Source organism: Prosopis cineraria, unplaced genomic scaffold (genome assembly GCF_029017545.1).
Source record: "Prosopis cineraria cultivar Desert tree isolate PC_DT_omini unplaced genomic scaffold, ASM2901754v1 PC7, whole genome shotgun sequence".
NCBI classification, from domain to species: domain Eukaryota; kingdom Viridiplantae; phylum Streptophyta; class Magnoliopsida; order Fabales; family Fabaceae; genus Prosopis; species Prosopis cineraria.
In genome coordinates this window covers 20739815-20763020 of record NW_026555338.1, presented here as the reverse complement: position 1 = coordinate 20763020, position 23206 = coordinate 20739815, and the positions used below count along the sequence as shown (strand labels likewise).

General features: G+C 32.1%; 2 protein-coding genes across 7 annotated transcripts; one reads left to right on the top strand and one right to left on the bottom strand.

Annotated features, from left to right (window-relative positions):
* Positions 1–1216: 1216 nt before the first annotated feature.
* On the bottom strand, positions 1217–9722 carry LOC129316410 (TMV resistance protein N-like). 5 transcript variants are annotated; one of them, XM_054960828.1, is made up of 10 exons: positions 9495–9720; positions 9044–9188; positions 7994–8049; positions 6945–7886; positions 6512–6841; positions 5477–6421; positions 4776–5327; positions 3677–3783; positions 2909–3002; positions 1217–1649 (listed from the first exon to the last, which is right to left on the bottom strand). In XM_054960828.1, the coding sequence occupies exons 3-10, from the start codon at positions 8027–8029 to the stop codon at positions 1464–1466; spliced, it is 3192 nt and encodes a 1063-aa protein (XP_054816803.1). In that variant the 5' UTR covers positions 8030–8049; positions 9044–9188; positions 9495–9720; the 3' UTR covers positions 1217–1463. The 5 variants fall into 5 exon arrangements, with proteins under 5 accessions (XP_054816803.1, XP_054816800.1, XP_054816801.1 ...); XM_054960825.1 differs by having other exon boundaries at positions 6945–8049; positions 9044–9407; positions 9495–9722; XM_054960826.1 differs by having other exon boundaries at positions 6945–8049; positions 9495–9722.
* Positions 9723–10252: 530 nt separating this feature from the next.
* Positions 10253–17184, top strand: LOC129315726 (disease resistance protein RUN1-like). Of its 2 annotated transcripts, XM_054959706.1 has the most exons (8): positions 10253–10357; positions 10476–11053; positions 12377–13478; positions 13566–13850; positions 13942–14895; positions 15108–15659; positions 16218–16348; positions 16841–17184. In XM_054959706.1, the coding sequence occupies exons 2-7, from the start codon at positions 10539–10541 to the stop codon at positions 16272–16274; spliced, it is 3465 nt and encodes a 1154-aa protein (XP_054815681.1). In that variant the 5' UTR covers positions 10253–10357; positions 10476–10538; the 3' UTR covers positions 16275–16348; positions 16841–17184. The 2 variants fall into 2 exon arrangements, with proteins under 2 accessions (XP_054815681.1, XP_054815683.1); XM_054959708.1 differs by lacking the exon at positions 10253–10357 and having other exon boundaries at positions 10920–11053; positions 12388–13478.
* The last annotated feature ends 6022 nt before the right edge of the window (positions 17185–23206 follow it).

The window sequence follows — 23206 nt, the reverse complement described above, 5'->3', positions numbered from 1 at the left end:
AAATACAAACTTGTGAATTGCTATTGCATTCTTGCAATTGACATTGATAAATCTGAGAACAAAACTTATAAATAGCAATTGATAATTACAACACTTGAGGAATATCATAACTTCAAATGCGAACTTATAAATTGTTAGTGAATTCTTGTAATTTTCAAAAGTTGTGATTTTTAGAACAAAACTTGTGAATGATAATTGATATTTGTAACACTTTAGGAATATCAGGATTTCAAATGTGAACTTGAGAATTGCTATTGAATTCTTGTGATTTTTTAAAAAAAGTTGTGAATGGAAATTGATATTTGAATTAAGAGTAATTTGGTTATTTATATTAATTTCTTTATGACAGAAAAATCCCTAAGGAGTTTAGAGGAATTATGACATTTTGAGAGACTAAAATGTCATTTACATGATTCAAAGAGATTTTATTATTATTTTTTCTTTATATATGATGTATATTTACTAATAAGGAGCAGAGCTCCTTGCTATTTGTTTTGCAATTTTAGAATTTTTGAGAAATCCTAATTAGAAAGGTGGTTATGCCAAAATTTTTACATAAAGATTATGAGTTTGATTTAAGTGAAAAATGTTGAAAGTATCCTATTTCTTATGTTAAATGTTCTTTGGTTAAAAATATGAGACTTCTTAAATACAGGCTTATAAAGAATGTGAGTTTTGCGAATCCATTCCTGACCAGTGACATCTTATTTTTTTGAGATGTGATAATAAATAGGCTCGGAGACAGTAGGTAGGTGATAGGTGATAACATGTGATGCCTCTCCTGGTATAATACCATGTCTCTTTAACCGTAACTTGCTCCTTTCCTTGCATAGAGGTGTTAAGATGGTAATCATGCCCATGACTCGTCACACAACTTTCTCCATGTCTCTACATTTTAGAAATATGCTTCATCGACACGTTTCCATCATGAACATTAGTATTTCACTTTTGACACTATCGTGATTTTTAGAAGCCACTACGTCTAAAATAAATAATTATTTCGTGGAAATCAAAATTTGGATCGGCTTTGTAAAATCCCATGGGCTGCCACGGCTCTTTGGTCGAGCCCACCACCATGAATATTGGTAATTAAAAAGAAACGATTTGTCCATTTTAAAAAAGATAATTTCACCAACATTAGTTTGCATTCTAATTATCTACTTGTTAACTAATATATATATATATATATAGTTAATATAAATAAAATACTAATTCATTATATCTCCAAAAGCAGTTCCATTAACAATTCACAATTGAAACAAGCGTAACGCATTGCTAAGCTACCATAATTAATGATTTTGTCTCGAAGGTTTAGAAAGATTACAAATTTATTGTTTGTTAATTTACATTGATAGCTATGCTTTTCTTAATTCAGGATGTCCAAGAGCCTTAAACTAATACCTCATGCTTTCGTTCATCATGATGAATAAGCATATTATAAATTTCTAGAAACTCAGCGTCGTTCAAGTCAGACACTTAGGAAATTTCATCATATATCTCCTGATGAATGATCTTTTGGCGGGTGGGCCTGGCGGGGAAGCTTCATCTTCCTCAGCAGAATTAATTATCTCGCACGAAAGATTCTGCTTTGGGACAGAAATATGAAATTGTTTACCTTCAATTGAATCATCGGTGGGATTTGTTGCTTCCTGAAACAGAAAGAATTAATTGAACCATCATAAAAGTGAGGATTATCATGCTGAAAAAAACATAATCCCAGATAATCTCTTAGGCATGTAAGGAACTTCCATAAACGGTTTGTCGCACATTTTGGATTCAGATATTCCGATAAAATAAAGCAGGCAGGGTGTGAGCGCTGATTTCAAAATAAGTAAATTATAAAATAGGTTTTAGGACTATTTTTCATCCTATGTTTTTTTTTTTTAAGGAGAATTGGGCACCTTTATGAAGGATAGGGCAATATCTCCCTTAGAAAAAAATTTTCAGGAGTAAAATCATCTTTCCATCAAAAACTTATCATCTTCTTCATTACTTACTGAAGTGTAATAGTTGTGGGGCTCACATATAATGACAACAAGACATTCTGATCCATTTTTATAATCTAACATGGGCCAAAAAGACTGGAAGAGACAGCAGCGGTCACAGGAATCAGGGCTGATCTAAGCGGTGAAATGCTGGCAAAATGAGTTAAAATACCTTGTTGTCACTTGGTATGACTCCCACAACTATTTTATGTCAGTAAATAAGGGTAAAAATGATGGTCTCTAACAGAAGGACAATTTTATTTCAAAAAAAAATTATTTAAAAGAAATATTGTCCACCCTTCTGTATATACTGCTCAGTGATTATTTAAAGCAGTTTATGGAAAAAAAATAATTTTTAACCCTGTAAAATAATCATCGTCCGCGAAGAAAAATCATATAATATTGATGCAATAATTGATTTTTATCAGTCCACTCTACTTGTTTGATTCAAAACTGTTTCTGACTTTGTATACGAGTTAGTTAGAACTTAGAACAAATATGGCATTTGGAATTGTAGACTCTTAGGTGATTGATCAAAACGATAGGAGGCAAAATCTATCTTATTGGCAAAGAGAGACATGTATAGTAGTATGTTTTTGGTGGTTTGATTTAAATATAACATTAATAAGAAATAGTTTGGGCATATTAAACCTATGAATTTTTTATAGAATTTATATATATTGAAATATTTTTTTAAAAATTTCAAGTATTTATCCTAGTTTCATTTTGGAATGATCTAGACACACACATAAATAATTCAAACTCTTCTTTATCCTTCATAAAATTTTCTTAAGTTAACATATTAGTCAACTGATTTTACTTTCTATATTTTGAAAATTTTAAATTCTTATATTATTATACATATTTTATTATATAATAAACACAGCGATCGAAGTACTTCCCAGATCATGTAAATGTCATACCTGACTAGTAGTCGCTCTCTCAGATGGCCCACGTTGAAGGCTGTTCGAGGGAGAAGGTGACTCGATAGTGTCGGGTGGCGTTCCATTGAGTAGGCTAAGTTTGCATTGGTAGGAGCATTTATAAAGTTAATAGAATTTTCAATTACAAAGCATCTAAACTATTAATTCATTGTCAAAAGATTCAGAGCTGATAAAGTATTGGAGATTAAAAAAAAAGTCACACAAAATTAAAAAATAAATCATTAATATATAGAGTTTGAGATATATCTAATCAAATTATTTAAGCTATTTTAATAAAATAAACTATTCATAAATATATTTAAAATAAAAAATTTAATATGATATTAAGAGTCATTTGATGAGGCAAAAAACAAAAAACAAAAAAGCGAAAAGATCGAGAACAAAAAAGGAATGAAAGATGAAAGGGGGAAAAAACAAGAAATAATTAATATTAGAGAAAGAGGCGCAAGAGGAGGAGAAGACGACAAATTGAAAAGGCCTTAGTCTTCTAAGACTAAAAAAAAAATGTATAAGCCGAGATAAAAAGAAGTCCCATATTCAGAAATTAAAAGATAAATCATAATCATAAATATATAATTAAAAGATAAATCATAACCATAAATATATAAAGATTGGGTCCATTGGGATGTGTCTAATTAAATCACTCAAATTATTATGGTAAAAAAATATTTTCAAACATACTTAATATAAAAAATTTAACAATAAGATCATATTCTCTCACTCTCTCTCTCTATATATATATTGTACCTTGCATCGTTAGTGATGAATTGTGCCCGTGAATCATTTAAGTTCTGATCACTTGGTGACAAACTAGGTTGTCCTCCCTCCTGAGCTTCAGAGCAGCTTGCGTTTTCCTTGAAGATTAGCAATTCGGTGTTTTGGATTCAATTCCACAGCAAAATCAAGTTAGCATCATCTATATTAATTATTGGAACTAGATTCAATTTAATTTGTCCAATATTAAGATTATGTTGGGTCAGACAAGCTCCAATTCAATTTAATTACAAGTTTTCCACAAGTTTGCTTTCTAAATGGATATAAGTTTCAATTTTTTGTCCGTAAATACAAATCAAGTGACTCTTTTCTTTTGCCATAAGGCTGAAATTGCTTGTCAAGACAACATTTAATTAGAAACTTGAAGAGATATTATATCTTTGTGAAGCTGAATTCTACAAGCTTTTTCATTGAATATATCGTATCTAATTAATGATAAGGATGTATATTACGCTACGTTGTTTAGATTGGAAAAAAAAAAAAGATCCGGATTTGGATCCATAAAAAATTATGCATCCAAATCTATATTTTATTATTTTCTTTGTACTTTCAAATCTCCATACACTCTAATTGTTTACAATGTTAGCCTGTTTAATCGTCTTATTCTCTTTTTATTTTAATTTCAATATTATCATATAGTTTTAATTTAGTTATAACTCAATCCTTAAATTTTAACTCGGTATAATTTAGTTCCTATAATTTTAACCATTTAAAATATTAGCATTTATATTTTAAAAAGTAAAATTATCAAGAGTAAAAGTATCTTGAAATTTAGGAACTAATGTTTTCAATTACTAAAATAATTGAGACTCAATTACAGTAAATTAGAGTTTAAGAATTAAGTTATAGATGAGTCAAAATTACAATGATTGGGTTATGAGTCAAAGTTCATGAGTTAGATGAGTTATAATCAAGTTAAAACTATATAGATTAAATAATTAATTTTTTTACAATTTTTATACTATGCAATAAAAGATTTTAAATGTGAGATTTTAAATTTAAATCCAAATTCACGAAAGACAAAGGCTACATAAAATAAGAAGATAGATACTATATAGAGAAAGTGATTTACTTGATGGTCGACGTGCAATTCCATTGCTAAGCGGAGCCTTTCAAAATCCGTCTCGCTCATGACCCGCCACCCGCACCAAACTTTGAGTTCATCTTTCCTTTCAATTTCAGCGTCAAATTTCAAGTGAAGCCGGCTATAATCCGTTGATAAACTCGAGCAAGTTTGCTTCCCAACCTTCACAAACAATATCCAAAGGTGGGGAGAATTTATTGGCTTCTCCAGTTTTCGATCTCTTTCTTGCAAGAACACGAACTGATCATCGGAAGCTTTAGCAAAATAATAGCGCCAGCAAAATGCATTTTGGAAGGCTTCAGTGGAATAAAACATATCATTTTCTAGGACAATGCATAATGCAAATCCAAGCCAATCAGAAGAAGGGACGTCAACGATGATTGACCTTTCACCTTCCTCATTCAGGCGAAGGGATTTTTGGCTCTGAAACCAAGATGGTATTTCACTCCCTGGAATAGTGACCGAAAAGGTTTTAATTGACAGTGATGCCCTTGAGTCAGCATCCAAACTATGTGATATGCTTTCCGCGTATTGTCCATTCTACAATAACGCAAATTTGTCATGTATTGAAGAATACATACAATGAACAATAATTAATATGTTTGTGTATGTTTGTGTGTTTGTTTGGTTATTTGTGTGTGTGTGCGCGTGTGTGAATTATAAATGGATATATAGACAAAAATGTATACCTGATTCACTGAATCCAAGAGATGCAATAAGCTTTCATCCGACAAAGTTGACAATGAGGTACAACCTCCCGCATCCACTAGATCTAAACTAGGTGGAGGTCTGGGCAACGATAGAAGCATCGAGCAGGAATTCAAATATAGAAATTGTAAATTCGACAGACTCGACATGCAGCCATACGGTAGGTTCTCAAACTTGTTGCCACTTAGATCTAGTTTCCTCAACAATGACAAGTGACCGAGATCTTCCAGAATGAATCCATCAGGAATATTGCACCCGCTGAGATCTAATTCTCTAAGTGATTTAATTCTAAAGATAAATGTAGGTCGCGGCGTGATCAATGATTTGGATTTTGGTCTTCTCCATTGATGAAATGACGTCCTATAACCAATAGAAGGAGGTCCTTCTATGATAGCTGTTCTGCTTGCATCAAGCTTTTCTAAAGCTTCATTTTTTTCCAAGTTTTTTGGTAGTTCAGAAAATTTTGAGCATCCAAAAATATCCAAAACTTTCAGGCGCCTCAATTTGTGAATGTCATGGGGAAGGCCAACAAGATTTTGGCAACCCCTTAAATCCAAAGTTTCTAGATTAATTAGGGATACCAGTGACTCAGGAAGTTTGGCTATACCTGTCTCCTTAACATCAAGAACTTTGAGATTTCCCATGCATTCCCCAAAATTTGGAAGTTTTTTAACTTTAGTGCAGCCACAAAGAACAAATACTTCCAGAGATGCTATTTTCAGCTCTCTTGGAAGGTATTTAAGATTTTTGCAATCTCTAAAATTTATCTCAACAAGACTATGGAGCTGGCCAAGCGAAGGATGAATGCGAACGAGCTTTTGGCATCCTTCAAGAACTAATCTATGAAGTTTTTGAAATTTTGAAAAATCTGGAGTTCCAGTGAGGTGTTTGGAATGGCTCAAGTCCAAAAACTTCAGGTTATCCATCTGATCACAAAAATAAATATGGGAGAAATAAGCTGTGAAAAAACACTACTTTGCTTAATCAATTGTGTGAGAATGATCAAAATAACTTACACTGCAACCATGCCCCAGTCGCTTTATTTTGGTATTTTGCAGTTTGAGGTATATGAGTTCATCTAGTTTTGCACCCGACGGGAGACTTTCTAGAGGATATTCATACCAATCGAGAACTTTCAACTCGCGAGGTAAGTCTTTGAGACCTGAGAGAAGGTGAACGTTACATGATATGACGAGTAATCGAAGGCTTCCCATTTTTGAAAAGGCCGTTCGAATCCACCGTTTCTGAATTCTGTCAAAGCTACTTGGCAAAGCCACGCCTTCCTTCCTCTCTGTTTCATCTTCGTCAAAGAAAGGCAAAACCACACCTTCTGTCACATTAGTTCCCTGATGAGAAACATTGATCGCCAGGAAGAATATCAGAAGAAAGGTTAATGAGATAAAGGCGTATAAAAATTCAGCAAGAAGAAATAAGTAACTAATTACTTACCTTATTTTTTGCTAGTACTTCATCAATTTCCTTGGCACACCACAATCTGCTGCGCTCTTCAACCTTTTTAGGAGATTCCTCCCAAACAATACTCCTACCCATATCTTGAATCAAACTATGCATCTTTATATACTTGGCATTGCCAATCTCAACTTCAGCTACCAAAGATTTTTCAACGAGTCTTCCAATTGGTGCGTGAAGACCACAATTATTCAATATCTGCCTTACTTCATTTATTCCCCACTTATTAAAAAAACATGCAATATCTAAAAATATTGCCTTTTCTGCAGGGCATAATGCATCAAAACTTATTTTGAGTTTCTGAAAAATTTGATTATTTGAATCTTCCTTCAACATATCCAGAGCACTTTCCCATTCATCTACACTTTTTCCACAAAAGAAGGAACCCAATGCAAGGAGAGCCAAAGGAAGGCCTTCTGCATAATTTATAGCTAATTTAGACTTCTCCAAAAAAGCCTCTTCAGGGTAATCTCTTCTAAATGCTTTTTGACAAAAGAGTCGAAGAGATTCATCCTCGTTCATAGGTTGAACCTCATATATTGAGCCCACATCATGTGATCTAAGTAAGTGGAAGTCTCTAGTAGTTATAATAACCCTACTCCCAGCACCAAACCACTCTCGCCTAGCTAACTCCGTTATTTGTTCGCTAGAAGTTACATCATCTAGGATAAGCATAACCTTTCTCTCGCGGAAATGTTCTTGTATTATATTTCTTACTACGAACGTATCCTCGGTTTCATTGTTTTTTCCCCTGAGAAGTGAATGCAATCTTTTTTGCAAGCTAAACAGGCCACATCTTTCTGAATCCTCCCTAACATTGGCGAGAAAACAATGAAAGTCAAATTCGTCATGCAATTTCTCATAAATAGCTCCTGCAAGAGCTGTCTTGCCAACTCCGCCCATACCCCAAATTCCTACAAACTTAACATCATCAAGGTTCTTATAATTCTTCAAGTGTAATTCTTCTATTTCATGAATTCTCCTGTCAATACCAATTAGTTTGTCACTGCTGGTATGTGGAAACTTACCATAAATTTTGTCCGATAACTTTTCAACCACATCATCAACTAGTCTTGATTCGTACCTACAAGCACAACATCATAAGAATCGGTTCCCTTGTAATATATTTAATATACATACGAACTCACAGTTAAGATATAAACTTGTGGAAGAATAGTAGTTAAATTCCAAAAGAGAAAATTAACGTATAAAAAATTTTTTTTTTTTTGATCGCTCAACACTAGCCCTTTTCACTAGACTTGTCAACCCTGATTGGTTGTAAATAAAATATTTAAATTCTAAATATAATAATCCGTTTGTAATTTGAATTTTTAATTGTAACGTTTGAATTATCAGAGATTTAACTGTTATTAGTTTACTCTTTTGGGGCTTATTGTCATTCTCTCTAAAATTTTTTGAACAAAGTCTCCCTAATTTTTTTAACATATTAACCCGCCTTCTGAATGAAAACACTGGATTCGAATCAATATTTTTTCCTTTTGAATTTTAATGTTTATAGACCAAACATGAGCCCCCATAGGTCTTTTAATAGGAGAGCATAAATTTCAATGGTAAAAATTAATATTTTAGCTTGGAGAGAGAAATATTTTATTGTTAATACAACGAGTTTTTAATTTGATGACAAAAATTTTGTAATGAAAGAGAATCACATTCTAAAAATTTTAACTGAGAACAATACTTTTTCGTATTTATAATAACTTTATAATTTTGTAATGAATACTTTTAACTTAAATATAATCACGAAGACTTTCTCCAACGTGTTTGACAATAAACCGTTTTTTGAATTGCGGACATGAAGGGGAGGGAAAATAGGCACAACTTAAAAAACAAAAAAGGTTGATTACGAATTTGAGAATACGAAGTGTAACACTTTTTCACAATGAAATGTTCAAACTCAAGATGGAAGTTTTTTTTCTCCCTCTTTGAACAAGAACGTGTGGACCCATCCTTACCCAAAAAAAAAAAAAACATGTGGACCCGTTTTGCAATGTTGCATGTATTGACATAGAAATATAAACGATGTTATATAATTTAATCAGGAAAAAAAAAAAACATACCACTCCTTGGATACCCAACCAGCTAAAGCAGCAAGTTGTTTTAGAGAATCTCTCCATTTTTCGACCTTGTCATTGTCGAACCTCTCTTTAAGGCTATCAAAACCTTCACCGAAACTTCCTTCTAACTTTCTTACTTGAGAAGGATCTACATGATGAAAGATGGGAAAAACTCGCAGATGCAGTTCATTTGATCTAGAGGTAAAAATAATATGTTGGAGCTCATCTAAGCACCATGAAGAAGAGGCATAATTTTCGGACACAATAACAATTGCAAAGCGAGATTGCTCAATGATTTTTAGGAGTTTCTCCGAGATAATTTCTCCCCTCTCAAGCTCTTCCTCATCTCTAAAGACTTTAAATCGGCCTGTCTTGCATAGCCCAGAATACAAGTGATCTGTAAAGTTTCTACGAGTGTCTTCACCCCTAAAACTTAGAAAAACATCATACTTACAATTCTGGGCTGAATTGGAGTTAGAAGAATTTGAGGAATGTGCTTCTTGGCCACTTGCCATTGGAAGAATTTGGCCCGAAAAATTTAACTGGAATGTAATTTGATGAACCAACAGTATACTTTGTGGCCTGCAAAAAAACATAACCAAATGATTAGATAAAGGAAAAAAAAATCAAATATGAAATGAAATAATAGAAAAAAAAAAGGTGAAAGAAAAAGGCGCTAGGTCTAGATCGATGTCTAATACACTGACCCACCTCAATGCTGCTCAAGTAAAAACTCTAAACATCAATGCTTGATATATACTAGATCTTTACCGGATGGCAACTTTAGAATTGACTTCAAGTTGGCAACATTTTACCGGATGGCAACATTAGAGTTGATTTGGAGTTGGGAACATTATAGAGAATTACCGGATGGCAACATTAGAGTTGACTTGGCGTTGGCAACATTAGGTCTTTACCGGATGGCAACATTAGAGTTGATTTGGAGTTGGCAACATTAGGTCTTTACCGGAAGGCAACATTAGAGTTGACTTGGAGTTGGCAACATTAGGTCTTTACCGGATGGCAATATTAGAGTTGATTTGGAGTTGGCAACATTAAAGAATTGGAGTATCTTTACCAGATGGCAACATTAGAGTTGAGTTGGAGTTGACAACATTAGGTCTTTGCCGGATGGCAACATGTGAGTTGAGTTGGAGCTGGCAACATTAGGTCTTTACCAGATGGCAATATTAGAGTTGACTTGCAGTTGCCTTGCATCCGATACGTAAAGATCTAATGTTGCCAAATGCAAGTCAACCGTTGCACTAGTATATATCAGGCATTGATGTTTAGAGTTTTCACTTGAGCAGCATTGAGGTGAGTCAGTGTATTAGACATATAGATCTAGCGCCTTTTTTATACCTTGTTTCTGTTATTTTCATCTCATATTTGATTTGTTTTCCTTTAGCTAATGATATGGTTTTGTTGTTTGTAGGCCCCAAATTATTCTGCTTCAAATACGTTCTCAGTAAAATATTTTCTGGCCAAAATCTTCCAAATGGCAAGTGACCATGAAGCATGTTTCTCAAATTCTTCTTCTAACTCCAATTCGGCCCAGAATTGGAAGTATGACGTTTTTTTAAGTTTCAGAGGTGAAGATACTCGTAAAACCTTTACAGACCACTTGTACACTGGGCTATGTAGGCGAGGATTTAAAGTTTTTAGACGTGACGAAGAACTCGAGAGGAGAGAAATTATCTCGGAGAAACTCCTAAAAACCATTGAGCAATCTCGCTTTGCAATTGTTATTGTGTCCCAAAATTACGCCTCTTCTTCATGGTGCTTAGATGAGCTCCAACATATTATCTTTACCTCCAGGTCAAATGAACTGCATCTACGAGTTTTTCCCATCTTTCATTATGTAGATCCATCTCATGTAAGAAAGTTAGAAGGAAGTTTCGGTGAAGGTTTTGATGGCCTCAAAGAAAGGTTCGAAAATGACAAGGTCGAAAAATGGGGAGTTTCTCTAAAACAACTTGCTGCTATATCTGGTTGGGATTCCAAGGAGTGGAGGTATGTATTTTTTTTTAATTATTAGATTATATAACATCTTTTATATTCTTATATTAATTCAAGAAACAATATAGACATACCTGCGTGTTTTTTAATTGCCCCACATGTTCTAGTTCAAAAAGGGGGGAAAATCTGTCATTCTGAGATGGAACATTTATTTGTTAATAAGTACTGCGCTTCGCATTCTCAAATTGGTAATCAGCCTTTTTTTTATTTATTTATTGTTTCTCTATTTTTTCTTCCCTTTCATGTCCGCTATTATTCAAAAACAAAACTGATTGATTACAGTCAAAAAAAATTTCTTTTTTTTGGGAGGGGGGTTGGTGGGGAACCTTCGTGTTTTTATGTAAGTTAATAGTTTCATTACAAAATTTTATAATTATTATAAATACAAAAAATTATTGTTCTCCGTTAAAATTTTTAGAATGTACGTAATTCTTTCATTGCTAAAATTTTGTCTCTCTCTTCCCCCCCCCCCAACTAAATTATTAATTTTTACCATTGAAATTTATATTCTCCCTATAAAAGACACATGTGGACTCATGTTTGTTTAACTTATCATCTATCTAGACGTCCTATAATTGTTTATAAACATTAAAAACTCAAAAGGAAAAAATATTGATTCAAATCCAGTGTTTTAATTGATAAGAAGGCTAATCTTAGCCTTTCATTTCATTTAATTCTAGATGATTTTTTCTGTTCATTTTAAATTGATCTTTAATGTAGGTATTTTAAATATTGTATTTATCAAAATAAAAATTTATAAAGATTATAAAAAAATTAATATTAAATCTGGACTAATTTTTGTTTTCTTCAACGGATGAGCTGTACTCATCACCTCTGATGAGACCCGAACCATCTAAACTTAAATTTTAATTTTTTATTGTATATTTATCAAAAAAATTTATAAATTGTTTTAATAAATTTTTTCATCATCCCAATTTAATATTAAAATTTTTCATAATTTTTATAAATTGATTATCTAAATGTATTATAAATAATATAGATATAATGTTGATGATCCAATTTATAATTAAAAAATTTTATAATTTTTACGTATTAAATATCTAGATGTACTGTGGATAGTTCATGTTTAATATTAAATTTTTTATGATTTTTATACATTTTTATTTTATTAAATATAATATAAGAAATACCTAAAAATCGATTTAAAAAAAATGAAAGGCTAGATCAGCCAATGAGTACTCGTCAAGCCAAATGTGGACGTGTCGAGTAATAAATTATAAAATTTACCTGTTGACTGTGAGTTGTATACATATTAAATGTATTAGAAGGGCACCGATTATGATACTGTGCTTGTAGGTACGAATCAGAACTTATTGACGAAGTGGCTAAAAAGATGTGGAACCAAGTTTATGGTAAGTGGCCACCAACCATCAGTGATAAATTAATTGGCATTGACCGGAGAATTCATGAAATAGAATTTCACTTGATGAAGAAGCTTGATGATGTTAAGTTCATGGGAATATGTGGCAAGGACGGAGTTGGCAAGACAACTCTTGCAGAAGCTATCTATAAGAGCTTCTGCAGCCAATTTGATTTTCATTGTTTTCTCACCAATGTCAGGGGTGATTCGGAAAGATATGGTCTGTTTAGCTTGCAAAAAAAACTGCTTTCACATCTCCGGAAAGAAAACATTGAAATTGAGGACACGTTTAAAGTAAAGAAGATGTTACAAAACCATTTGCTCAATAAGAAAGTTATGCTTATCCTTGATGATGTAACTTCTAGGGAACAATTAATGAGCTTAGCTAGGCTAGAGTGGTTTGGTGTTGGGAGCAGAGTTATTATAACTACAAGAGACGTCTACTTACTTAGATCACATCACGTGGACTCAATATATGAGGTTAAACCAATGAACGAGGATGAATCTCTTCAACTCTTTAGTCAAAAAGCATTTGGAAGAGATCACCCCGAAGAAGCTTTTTTGGAGATATCTAAATTAGTCATAAATTATGCAGAAGGCCTTCCTTTGGCTCTTCATGATTTGGGTTCCCTCTTTTGTGGAAGAAGTGTACATCATTGGGAAAAGGCTCTGGGTATGTTGAAGAAAGATTCAGATAATCAAATCTTTGAGATACTGAAAATAAGTTATGCTACATTAAAATTTGATGAGAAGGCAATATTTTTAGATATTGCATGTTTTTTTAATATGTGGAAAATAGATGAGGTAACTCAAATATTGGAAAGTTGTGGTTTTCACGCAACAAGTGGTATCCGTAGTCTCATCGAAAAATCTTTGCTAGTTGAAGTTGAGATTGGCAATAGCAAGTATATAAAGATGCATAATTTGATTCAAGATATGGGTAGGAGTATTGTTTTGAAGGAAGCTCCTAATCATGTTGAAATGCGCAGCAGATTGTGGTTGGCCGAGGAAATTGATGGAGTACTAGAAAATAATATGGTGAGTAATTAATTACTTATTCTTTGATATGCCTTACCGTCTTAACTTTTCTTCTAATGTTCCTCCTGGCGATCTGTTTCTCATTAGGGAACTGATGCAACGGAAGGTGTGACTTGGTCTAATAATAGACCCGACAGAATTCAGAAAAAGTGGATTCCTAATGCCTTTTCAAAAATGAGGAGCCTCCGATTACTGATCATATCATGTAACGTTGACCTTCCCCTAGGTCTCAAAGACTTGCCTTGCAAATTAAAAGTTCTCCAGTGGTATGGATATCCTCTGCCAACCCTTCCGAGGGGCATACAACTGGATCAACTCATATATTTCAAAATGCAAAATAGTGAAATAAAGCAACTGGGGCCTGGTTGCAGTGTAAGTTACTTTGATCATTCTCGCATAACTCAATTGATTTAGCAAAGTGATTTTTATGGCTTATTTTTCCCATTTTTATTTTTGTTATCAGATGGATAATCTAAAGTTTTTGGACTTGAGCCATTCCAAACACCTCATTGAAACTCCAGATTTTTCAAAATTTCAAAAACTAGAAAGATTAGTTCTTGAAGGATGCAAGAAACTTTTTCTCATTCATCCTTCCCTTGGCCAGCTCAAAAGCCTTGTTGAAGTAAATTTTAAGGATTGCGAAAATCTTGAAACCCTTCCAGGGGAATTGGAAATGGCATCTCTGGAAGTGTTTGTTCTTTGTGGCTGCACTAAAGTTAAAGAACTTCCAAATTTTGGGGAATGTATGAAAAATCTCACAGTACTCGATGTTAAGAAGACAGGTGTAGCCAAACTTCCTGAGTCAGTTGGATCCCTAATTAATCTGCAAACTTTGGATTTAAGAGGTTGCCAAAATCTTGATGGCCTTCCCCATGACATTCATAAATTGAAGCGCCTGAAAGTTCTGGATATTAATGGTTGCTCAAAATTTTCTGAACTACCAAAAAAGTTGAATCAAAATGAATATTTAGAAAAGCTTGATGCAAGCGAAACATTAATCATTGAAGTACCTTCTTCTATTGGTCATTTACAACAACTCAAGACGCTATCATTTCATGGATGTAAAAGGCCAATAAATTTGAGCTTAAGATTGCCTACTTCTGTCTTCAATATTAAATCACTTACGGAATTAGATCTCAGCGGGTGCGATATTGAAGATGGACTCATTCCGGATGATCTCGATGGCTTGTCATCATTGATGAAACTAGATCTAAGTGGGAACAAGTTTGAGAAAATACCTTATGGCTGCATTTCGAGGCTGTTGAATCTACGATTTCTATATTTGAATTCCTGCTCAAGGCTTCAACTATTGCCCGAACCTTCACCTGGTTTGGAACTAATGGATGCAGGAGATTGTACTTCATTGCCAACTTTATCAGAAGGAAGATTATCGCATCTCTTTACTTCAATTGATCAGGTACATGTGCATATTTGTCTATATATCCATTCATATCAATCCATATGGTGTCTGGTTCAGAGTGGATTATTATTGCATCTCATTGGTTCGATTGATCAGGTATGGATATTTGGCAAACGCACACGTGCATGCTGGCCTACTCGCCGCATTTGTTAATTCTTTGTCAATTGTATATATTCTTTAACATAGGACCTGACAAATTTGTGTTGTAGAATGGACAATACGCAGAAAGGAAATGGCATAGATTGAACGCTGACTCATGGGCATCACTATCAATTAAAACCTTTTCGGTGACTATTCCAGGGAGCGACATACCATCTTGGTTTCAGAATCGAACAACCCTTCGTTTGGATAAGGAAGATGAAAGTTCAATCATTGTAGACGTCCCTTCTTCTGATTGGCTTGGATTTGCAATATGCACTCTCCTAAAAAAGGATATGTTTTATTCCGCTGAAACATACCTAAATGCATTTTGCTGGCGCTATTATTTTGCTAAAGCTTCCGATAATAACTTTGTGTTCTTGCAAGGAAGGGATCGAAAACTGGAGAAGCCAATAATTAATCCTCCCCACCTGTGGATCTTGTTTGGGCAAATTGGGAAGCGCACTTGCTCGAGTTTATCAAAGGACTACAGCCGGCTTCACTTGAAATTTGATGCTGAAATTGAAAGGAAAGTTGAACTAAACGTTAGTTGTGGGTGGCGGGTCATGAGCAAGATGGATTTTGAAAGGCTCCTTTCAGGAATGGGAATGCACGACCATCAAGTAAATCACTTTCTCTGTATAGTGTCTATTTTCTTATTTTAGCTTAATTATATTGTTTTTAGTTACTATCCATATCCTCAACATTAATAATGAGCTACGATGGATTTGATGTCAACGAAAAAGCATATATAATTCACCCAAATATATATATGTATATATGTATATATGTCCATGTTTCAAGTGTTGTCTTGACAAGCAATTTGAGCCTGATGGCCAAAAAACGAAGAGTCTCTTGATTTTAATATATGGACAAAAAGTTGAAGCTTATCTTCGTTCACAAATGACTTTCTTTTCTTCGTTTTATACTCTTTGTTGCATTTATTTTTTATATTTATACGATTTGATTGAAGAGAGGAACTCCTCATAAGCTGTCACTAAATATAACTATTTGATTATCGTGCAAATTAGTGTGTGTGTGTATTTTGACCTGCAAATTCGTATATATATACATATTATATTGGACAAAGTAAATTGAATCTAGTTCGAATAACATAGAAGATGCTAACTTGACTTTGCTGCGAACTTGAATTCAAAACACCAAATTGGTGATCTTTCAAGGGAGACACAAGCAGAGCTCTGAAGGTGAGGAACAAGGACAAGGGAGTTTCTCACTAAGTAACACGATCGAGTCACCCTTTCCATCTAACAACCTTTAACCTGGGCCATCCGAGAGCCCGACTTCTAGTCAGGTATGACATTTACTCCTTTATGTCTCATTTATAAATACGAGACAAAAAAAAATTTTAGGTCTTATTTATAAGTCATGTCATTAATTTTTTATCACAAGATCCCTTTTTACCTGTATTAAATACTAATGAAAGAAAATACGTTATTAAAATATGTATATTTAGGTGGGGCAAAGTTGAAAACTTACATATTGTATATTTTGAGAAATTAAGTTAATGAATCTTAAGATTTTCCTTGATCAGATAAAACATGTTGAAATTAATATACAAATACTACCAGAGGGAGTATATGATGCTTGAACTACTATGCTATGTTCGTCCTCTCATTCATTTTGCTACGTACTTCGAAGTGTATTAGCCTAAATTATTCTGATATAATAATTCTGAAATCAGCTCTCATATCCTGCCTGCTTTATTTATGTAAGAGACTAACTTGGGATTGAGTCTTCTAAGCATGGTCCTCACGTTTATGCATCGATGGTCATTCTGTAACAGGAAAGCATCAATTTCCCCAGATGATTCAATTGAACGCACACAATTTCATCTTTCGTGGGAGAGAAATCTTTCTGTTGGTGATGATAAACCTCTGGCTAATACCATTTACCGCCAGACTCTGAACAAACAAGTACTCAAGAGATATATGATGAACTTTCCAAAGTGTCTGACTTGAACGACATTGAGTTTTAGGAATTTATAATATGCTTATTCATGATGAAAGAAAGTTTGAGGCATTTCGACATCCTGAATTAAGAAAAACATGGCTGTTAATACAAATTACTAAATAGTACCTTTGTAATTCTTATAAATCTTTTATGACAAAATCATTAGTTGTGCTAGTTTATCATTGTGTTATGCTTGTTTCAAATACGAATTGTTGATGGAACTGCATAAGGGTGATCAAAGTTATGGGTTCGTTTGATTTTGATCAAAACATGAACCAGACCAAATGAATCAGTTTGAAGAAAAAATGACGTTTGATTGCCTTTTTTAATTAAAGATCAGTTTTGTTTGGTTTGGTTTGGTTTATGCATAAATCGAGCTTCAATATTTTTTTAACATATAAAATCATATATTAAGGTTAAGCATAATTTTTTACTCTCTTTTTTTTTCATATTTCAACTTCAAGTCACATTTTTAACTTTGTCATTCATGAATGGAAACGAACATCATATCCAAAATAAAAATATTAAAATTTCATTCTCAATAAACACCCTTGGTAACACAAGTTATAAATTGCATCAATAGTGCATTAAAGTGTGTGTCTGTATTTGTAAATAATGAAAAGTATTGTGGTATATAATGAAAAGTAATTTATTTTAAATCAAAAAGGGAGAAATTCTATATCTAAAATTTATCTAAAAGATCATTACACGAATATATGCATTTGACTCTCTAATAGCAAAATTTAGAAAGGAAGGGTTAAGGATTCTATTAAAGTATTTTGGGTTCGGGTTGGACTTTTGCTAAAGTAAAAATTAAAAAAAATAAGCACTAATAGTCTAATATTAATGATAAAAAATACATTTAAAATTATAAAAGGCATGGTTCAAATTTGGTTAAAATTTCAAAGAAAAAATTAAAACTTGAGCCAAACCATTTAGTTTTGAAATTTATAAAACTAAACCAAGCTTTACTAATGATCAGTCTTATTCAGTAATTATTGCATTATTATGGATTTGTCACATTCCAAGATTTAGGTGTAACTAACACGGGATATATGCATAAAATTTCACATCTCTTAAGTCTTAACTCAAGAAATTTCTAATCGTAAACCATAAACATACTTGACATAAGATTAGGCCCATTCTTGTAATAACCTAGGAATTAAAAAATTAAATTAAATATATTATTGTGTTTTAATTGTAGTTATATTATTTTTGGGACAATTATGACAAGAGGGAGTGCTGGTGTAGTGGAAGTGTGCATATAAAGTATCCCTTAGGTTTAGAGTTTGAATCTATTTGAGCATATGGGGATATTTTTTGAAATTATTTTCAGCCTTTAAAATTACCAAAATGCCACCGGCCTATCAGATATATTTTTTTCTCTTCCTTCTCCTTGATTAATCACGTTTCTACATCATAGGGAGGGAGAGAAAAATCTGGAAACCTCAGGTGCGGTCTCTATCTTTGTTCCTTCTCTGAACAATTTTCTCCATTCACTCTTTTTGTTCGTGCGTGGTGATGATGTAAGGAGCTGATTTGGTGTCATAGGAGGTTCATATTAGGAGATTTAAAAGCTAGATACCATTGTCTTCTTCCTCCCCTGTTGAGCTACAAGAATTCCATCTCCTCCTTTGTTTCTAGCTCTAATGGTTTAAGGTAGGAATTCCAGATCTTTTCCTCTTAATTGTCTTCATGCCTTTATGGGTTTATGTTGTAATGAATGAGATTTTGATGCTTTTGTGGGCTGCTGTGTGTACGTGAATAAGGAAGATAAATTCATTAAGTTGAAACTTTAGGTATTAGGGGGAAGAGGATGATGGTGTGGATTGAAGCTCTAATTAAATTTGATTGGTTTATTGGTTATAATATTGATATAAAAAAATTTGGAAGTATTAAATTGAAGAGGAAGAGGTTGGTATTTGTTTAAGGAATCGGTACCGATAAGGTGTTTGATAAAATGTTCATTAGAAAAGCTTTGCTTGAAATTACAATTATTAAAATCTCATTAAATTCATTGAAAGATATAATTGGTTGGGATGCTATTATCTTATGAATTTAACTTTAAAATTTCAAGTAAGTAGATATTTTTCTATAACCTTATTAGATCTCACAAGAAACATAAATTGACTTGGGTGTTGTTCATTTGTGAAATTAAATCGAATATTGTGAAAAAATTTATCTACGTTATTGAGAGATTAATTAGATTCTCAAGAGTTTTATGTTTGATAATTTATAAACTATAGCATTGTCATATGATTTAATTTTTGGACTTGTATGTTATAGGAGTATACTCAATATTTTAGTTAAGGGGAGTATACATATGAGGTAACAACGATATTAGAGAAGCGTTTAAGACATGGATTGTGGTGTTTTTTTTTTTAATTTTTTTATTGTCATAGTTAATTAGGGTTTGTCTTAATTGATTTAATTTCTTCACATGTAAAAAAATATACTCATATAGGGTGTTTAGAGGAAGAAGATCTTGATAAAAATGATAAAGAGTAAAGTTGGGAAGACTTATTAGGTAAGTGGATAACGTTCCAATCAATTTATATATTAGAAAGTTTTCTTTATCAAAATATTGTTTTCCACAATTTACATATATTTGTATATTTCTATTGCTTTATTACTTCTATTAATTAAATTGTTTTGCTTCTTGAAGTCATGATTTATATTTTTCATATTGATGAAAATGCTTTTATAAATTTTAGTAGTTCTATATATGATAAAGCCAACTATGAAAATTTGTGAACAGTTTATGAGATATTAATTGTGAATTTTCATATTTAGAAGTATTGATGTTTTTATATGTCTCATGCGAGTTTGATATTAAAAAGAGAAATTATATTTTGAAAGTGATGATTTTCTTGCATGTATGAAAATAGATTTAAAAAGGAATTATACACAGAACGCTAGTTGCTAATGGTAGTTCTATTGGCCCCTGGCTCGCCATTGTCAATTACTAGTTAGTTGATTTTCGTGAGCTTTGTTCTCACATCTGTTATTCACAGGTCTCGTACATGCGTATGTTTTGTGGCTTCAACCACATCTAGTTAGTTACTCTCATGGACTATGTGTCCACGTCTGTTTCATGGCTTCAATCATGTCTGATTACTTACCCTCATAAACTGTGTGTCCACGTCTATTTCGTGGCTTCGACCATGTCTGATTACTTACTCTCGTGGATTGTGTGTCCACATCTGTTTCCTCGCTTCAGCCGTGTTTAATTACTTGCTCTTGTGAACTGTGTGTCCACATCTGTTAATTGTTCTAACAAGTCCCTATAAAAATGAATTTTGATTATTTAATGATTTTATATCCCATCGATTTTTAATTAGTAATCTATTTATAATTACTTATTTCGTTTATTAGCTTCCTTGAAATCAAGTGATAATAATATTTGATATGATAATTTAATGGCTCAAGATTTTATCTAAAGTTATATAAAATCATTTTATTTTGAATTTATTTAAATCTTCATGGAGATCGTTGTATTTTTAATTTACATAATTGCTTTTAACTTTTCTTTTATTTATGTTTAATTATTTATTTTGGGACATTATTCACTGAAGATAATTTTGGTCTCAAATAGTGTAACTAATGCTAAACCACTCACTGAACATTGAGGAGTTTATGATTGACTAGATGTGGAGGAGTTAACGATTAAACTTTCTCGTGATGTAAAGTTTTAATGATAAAATTTTATTTTGTAAACTTTTTGTTAGATGCTCCACATAGTCTATGATTAGGGTGTTTATATTGTTATATATATTTTTGTCTGTTAGCTGGAAGGAGCTCGGCTCCTAATTGACTTGATATTTTTTTGATTGAGATATTGTGTTGTAGAATTTTTAAGAGATCCTCTTTATAGAAGAGGTTCTATTAAAATTTCTACAAAAATATTGAAGTATTTTATTAATATCAAAAATATTTAAGCATGTTTTAATTCAAACTAAAGCATAATCATGTATTAGTTATGGAAAAACTACCCGAATTAAGGCTTAAGGGATGTGCGGTGGTTCACATTTGGTGCCGATCATCCCCTATTTTTAGAGCATGATATTTTCAATATATAAGTAACCAAACGCAGCTTAAGATTACGGAAACAAATATAAACATACAGTTTGCGAGGATAATACTAAACAAATGTGGCTCAAAGTCACAAAAATAAATGTAGGTGTTAGACTCATGAATAACAAATGCGAGTGTGATGCTCACAAAAATCAAACTAACTAGTCATAATTATAGCATGCCAAAGAATAACAAAACTATCATTAGCTGTAACATCCTCCCTCTCTAAGAAGTCTCTCAGAATTATTTTTGGGTTTAAGGATAGGATGAGATTGCGTTTAAGATGGTTTAAAACAATTTGAGCTCAAGAAAAAAAGAATCTAACATCTTAAGTCTTAGGACTTAATTAATATTAGGGACAAATTATCCCATGGTAATTTGAATTTACCACATAATTATTTGAGTAAGAAGAATTTTACGCTAAATGAGATAAATTTTAAAGAATTAGTTTGAAGACATATTTTCAATGAAGGGAAAATTTATAAAATTGAGTGAGATTAAATAAATAGAATCTTAACTCATTTAAGAAATTATATTTATTTAAATTTAAATGTTATTTAAATAATATTGAAACACTATATGGTTGAGATTTAATGTTTGGTTTTTTAAAAATAAATTATACTAGAAGATTTAAAAGTATAAAAAAAATCTGTCATATACATATATATATACACACACACATATAATGTGAAAATAAAATAGAAGAAAGAAAATAAATAAATAAATAAATAATAATAATAATAACAACAACATTTTAAAACAATAAAAAGAAAATATAATAAAGTAATGTACAAAACCAACAGTGGGGTCGTGGCCCACCGGCCACCGTTGGGTTGACAATGCCCTCAGCGGCGTCTCAGATAGCGATAGAGAGAACAGAGAAGAGAGAGAAAGCGTCACGCACGCTAGGGAAAATTGTGCAGAAGCTATGCTGGTATTTTCGGGCTTTCAAACACTGGATCAGTGTCCTAAAATTTTATTCTAGCTAATATTATTAGATTTAAGTGAATTTAAAATTTGAGAGAGATTTTGAGAACTGAATAGAGATGTTGAGTGGTAACTTTAGGCCTTTTTGAGTGTATGTTTGGTTTTCAATTTGTTAAATGTTTATTTAATAAAAATTAGTTTAGTGAAAATCAATTGTTGTAACAAAATTTATATTTGGATATATTTTTTCAAAAACCAGTTTGGCACACTGAAAGTTTTTTGGTTTATGATAGTAAAATGTACTTTTAAATTTACAATTACCAAAAAAGATATTGATTTATGATGATTTGTAATTTTTATTATACAAACGAAAATATTTAAAATATTTAAAAAATGTGATAAAAATTTTAAACAACATAAATTTTGATCTACAATACTAAAAATTTGATCTCTAATTATTTGTATTTTTTTATTTATAATTTTAAAAAATGTGATAAAGATTTGTAATTTTTATTATACATTAATGCTAAAAACTTGATACCTAATTATTATTATTAAAATAATAATTATATTTTTAATGAATCAACTATTTTTTAAATAAAAGAATAAGATATTAAACTTGATGTAGTATGGTCAAATAATATCCTGCTTCTCAAATCTACTTTTCAAAAGCTTCAAATAGTTACGTTTCAGAAATTCACTTCCAGCTACTGTTTGAATGTACTTTCAGAATGTGCTTTCCTGCAAAATATTTTACCCAAACAATTTTTGACTTTCAGAAAGTAAAATTTTACTTTCTGAATATGAAAAGCAAAAAAATAAATAGACCTTGAGATTATAGAAAGTAACATTATGCTATATTTGGATACATATGGATTTGAATTTGAATTTGAGTTAAATTCATTATTTGGGTAATTAAAAATGTATAAATTTAGATTTGACCTAAATCCAAATTTGAATTCTACCTCAATCTCTTTGTAATTTAAAATTTTGTCTAAACCTTTATTATTTCAAATTCTAACTCAATCTCTTTTGTAATTTGAGCCAAATCCACAAAGGCTTGATTGGCTTGCCAACGGTAATTGGACCGGATTACCAAAGCTGACAGAAACAAGCCGCCATCATTGATCGAGACCAGGCCATTGTTGGCCACCGAGACTACATTGCCAACTTCAACTAGGACCAAATGGCTGACTTT

Excerpts from the sequence above, each read along its gene's own strand:
- LOC129316410 (XM_054960824.1), bottom strand. The coding sequence starts at position 9,636 with ATGTTTTTTTGCAGGCCACAAAGTATACTGTTGGTTCATCAAATTACA. Across the intron at positions 5,328-5,476 it reads TCTTGGATTCAGTGAATCAG|AATGGACAATACGCGGAAAG; the intron begins GTATACATTTTT and ends GCGTTATTGTAG. Across the intron at positions 3,003-3,676 it reads TTCATCACTAACGATGCAAG|CCTACTCAATGGAACGCCAC; the intron begins GTACAATATATA and ends ATGCAAACTTAG.
- LOC129315726 (XM_054959706.1), top strand. The coding sequence starts at position 10,539 with ATGGCAAGTGACCATGAAGCATGTTTCTCAAATTCTTCTTCTAACTCC. Across the intron at positions 11,054-12,376 it reads TGGGATTCCAAGGAGTGGAG|GTACGAATCAGAACTTATTG; the intron begins GTATGTATTTTT and ends CTGTGCTTGTAG. Across the intron at positions 13,479-13,565 it reads GAGTACTAGAAAATAATATG|GGAACTGATGCAACGGAAGG; the intron begins GTGAGTAATTAA and ends GTTTCTCATTAG.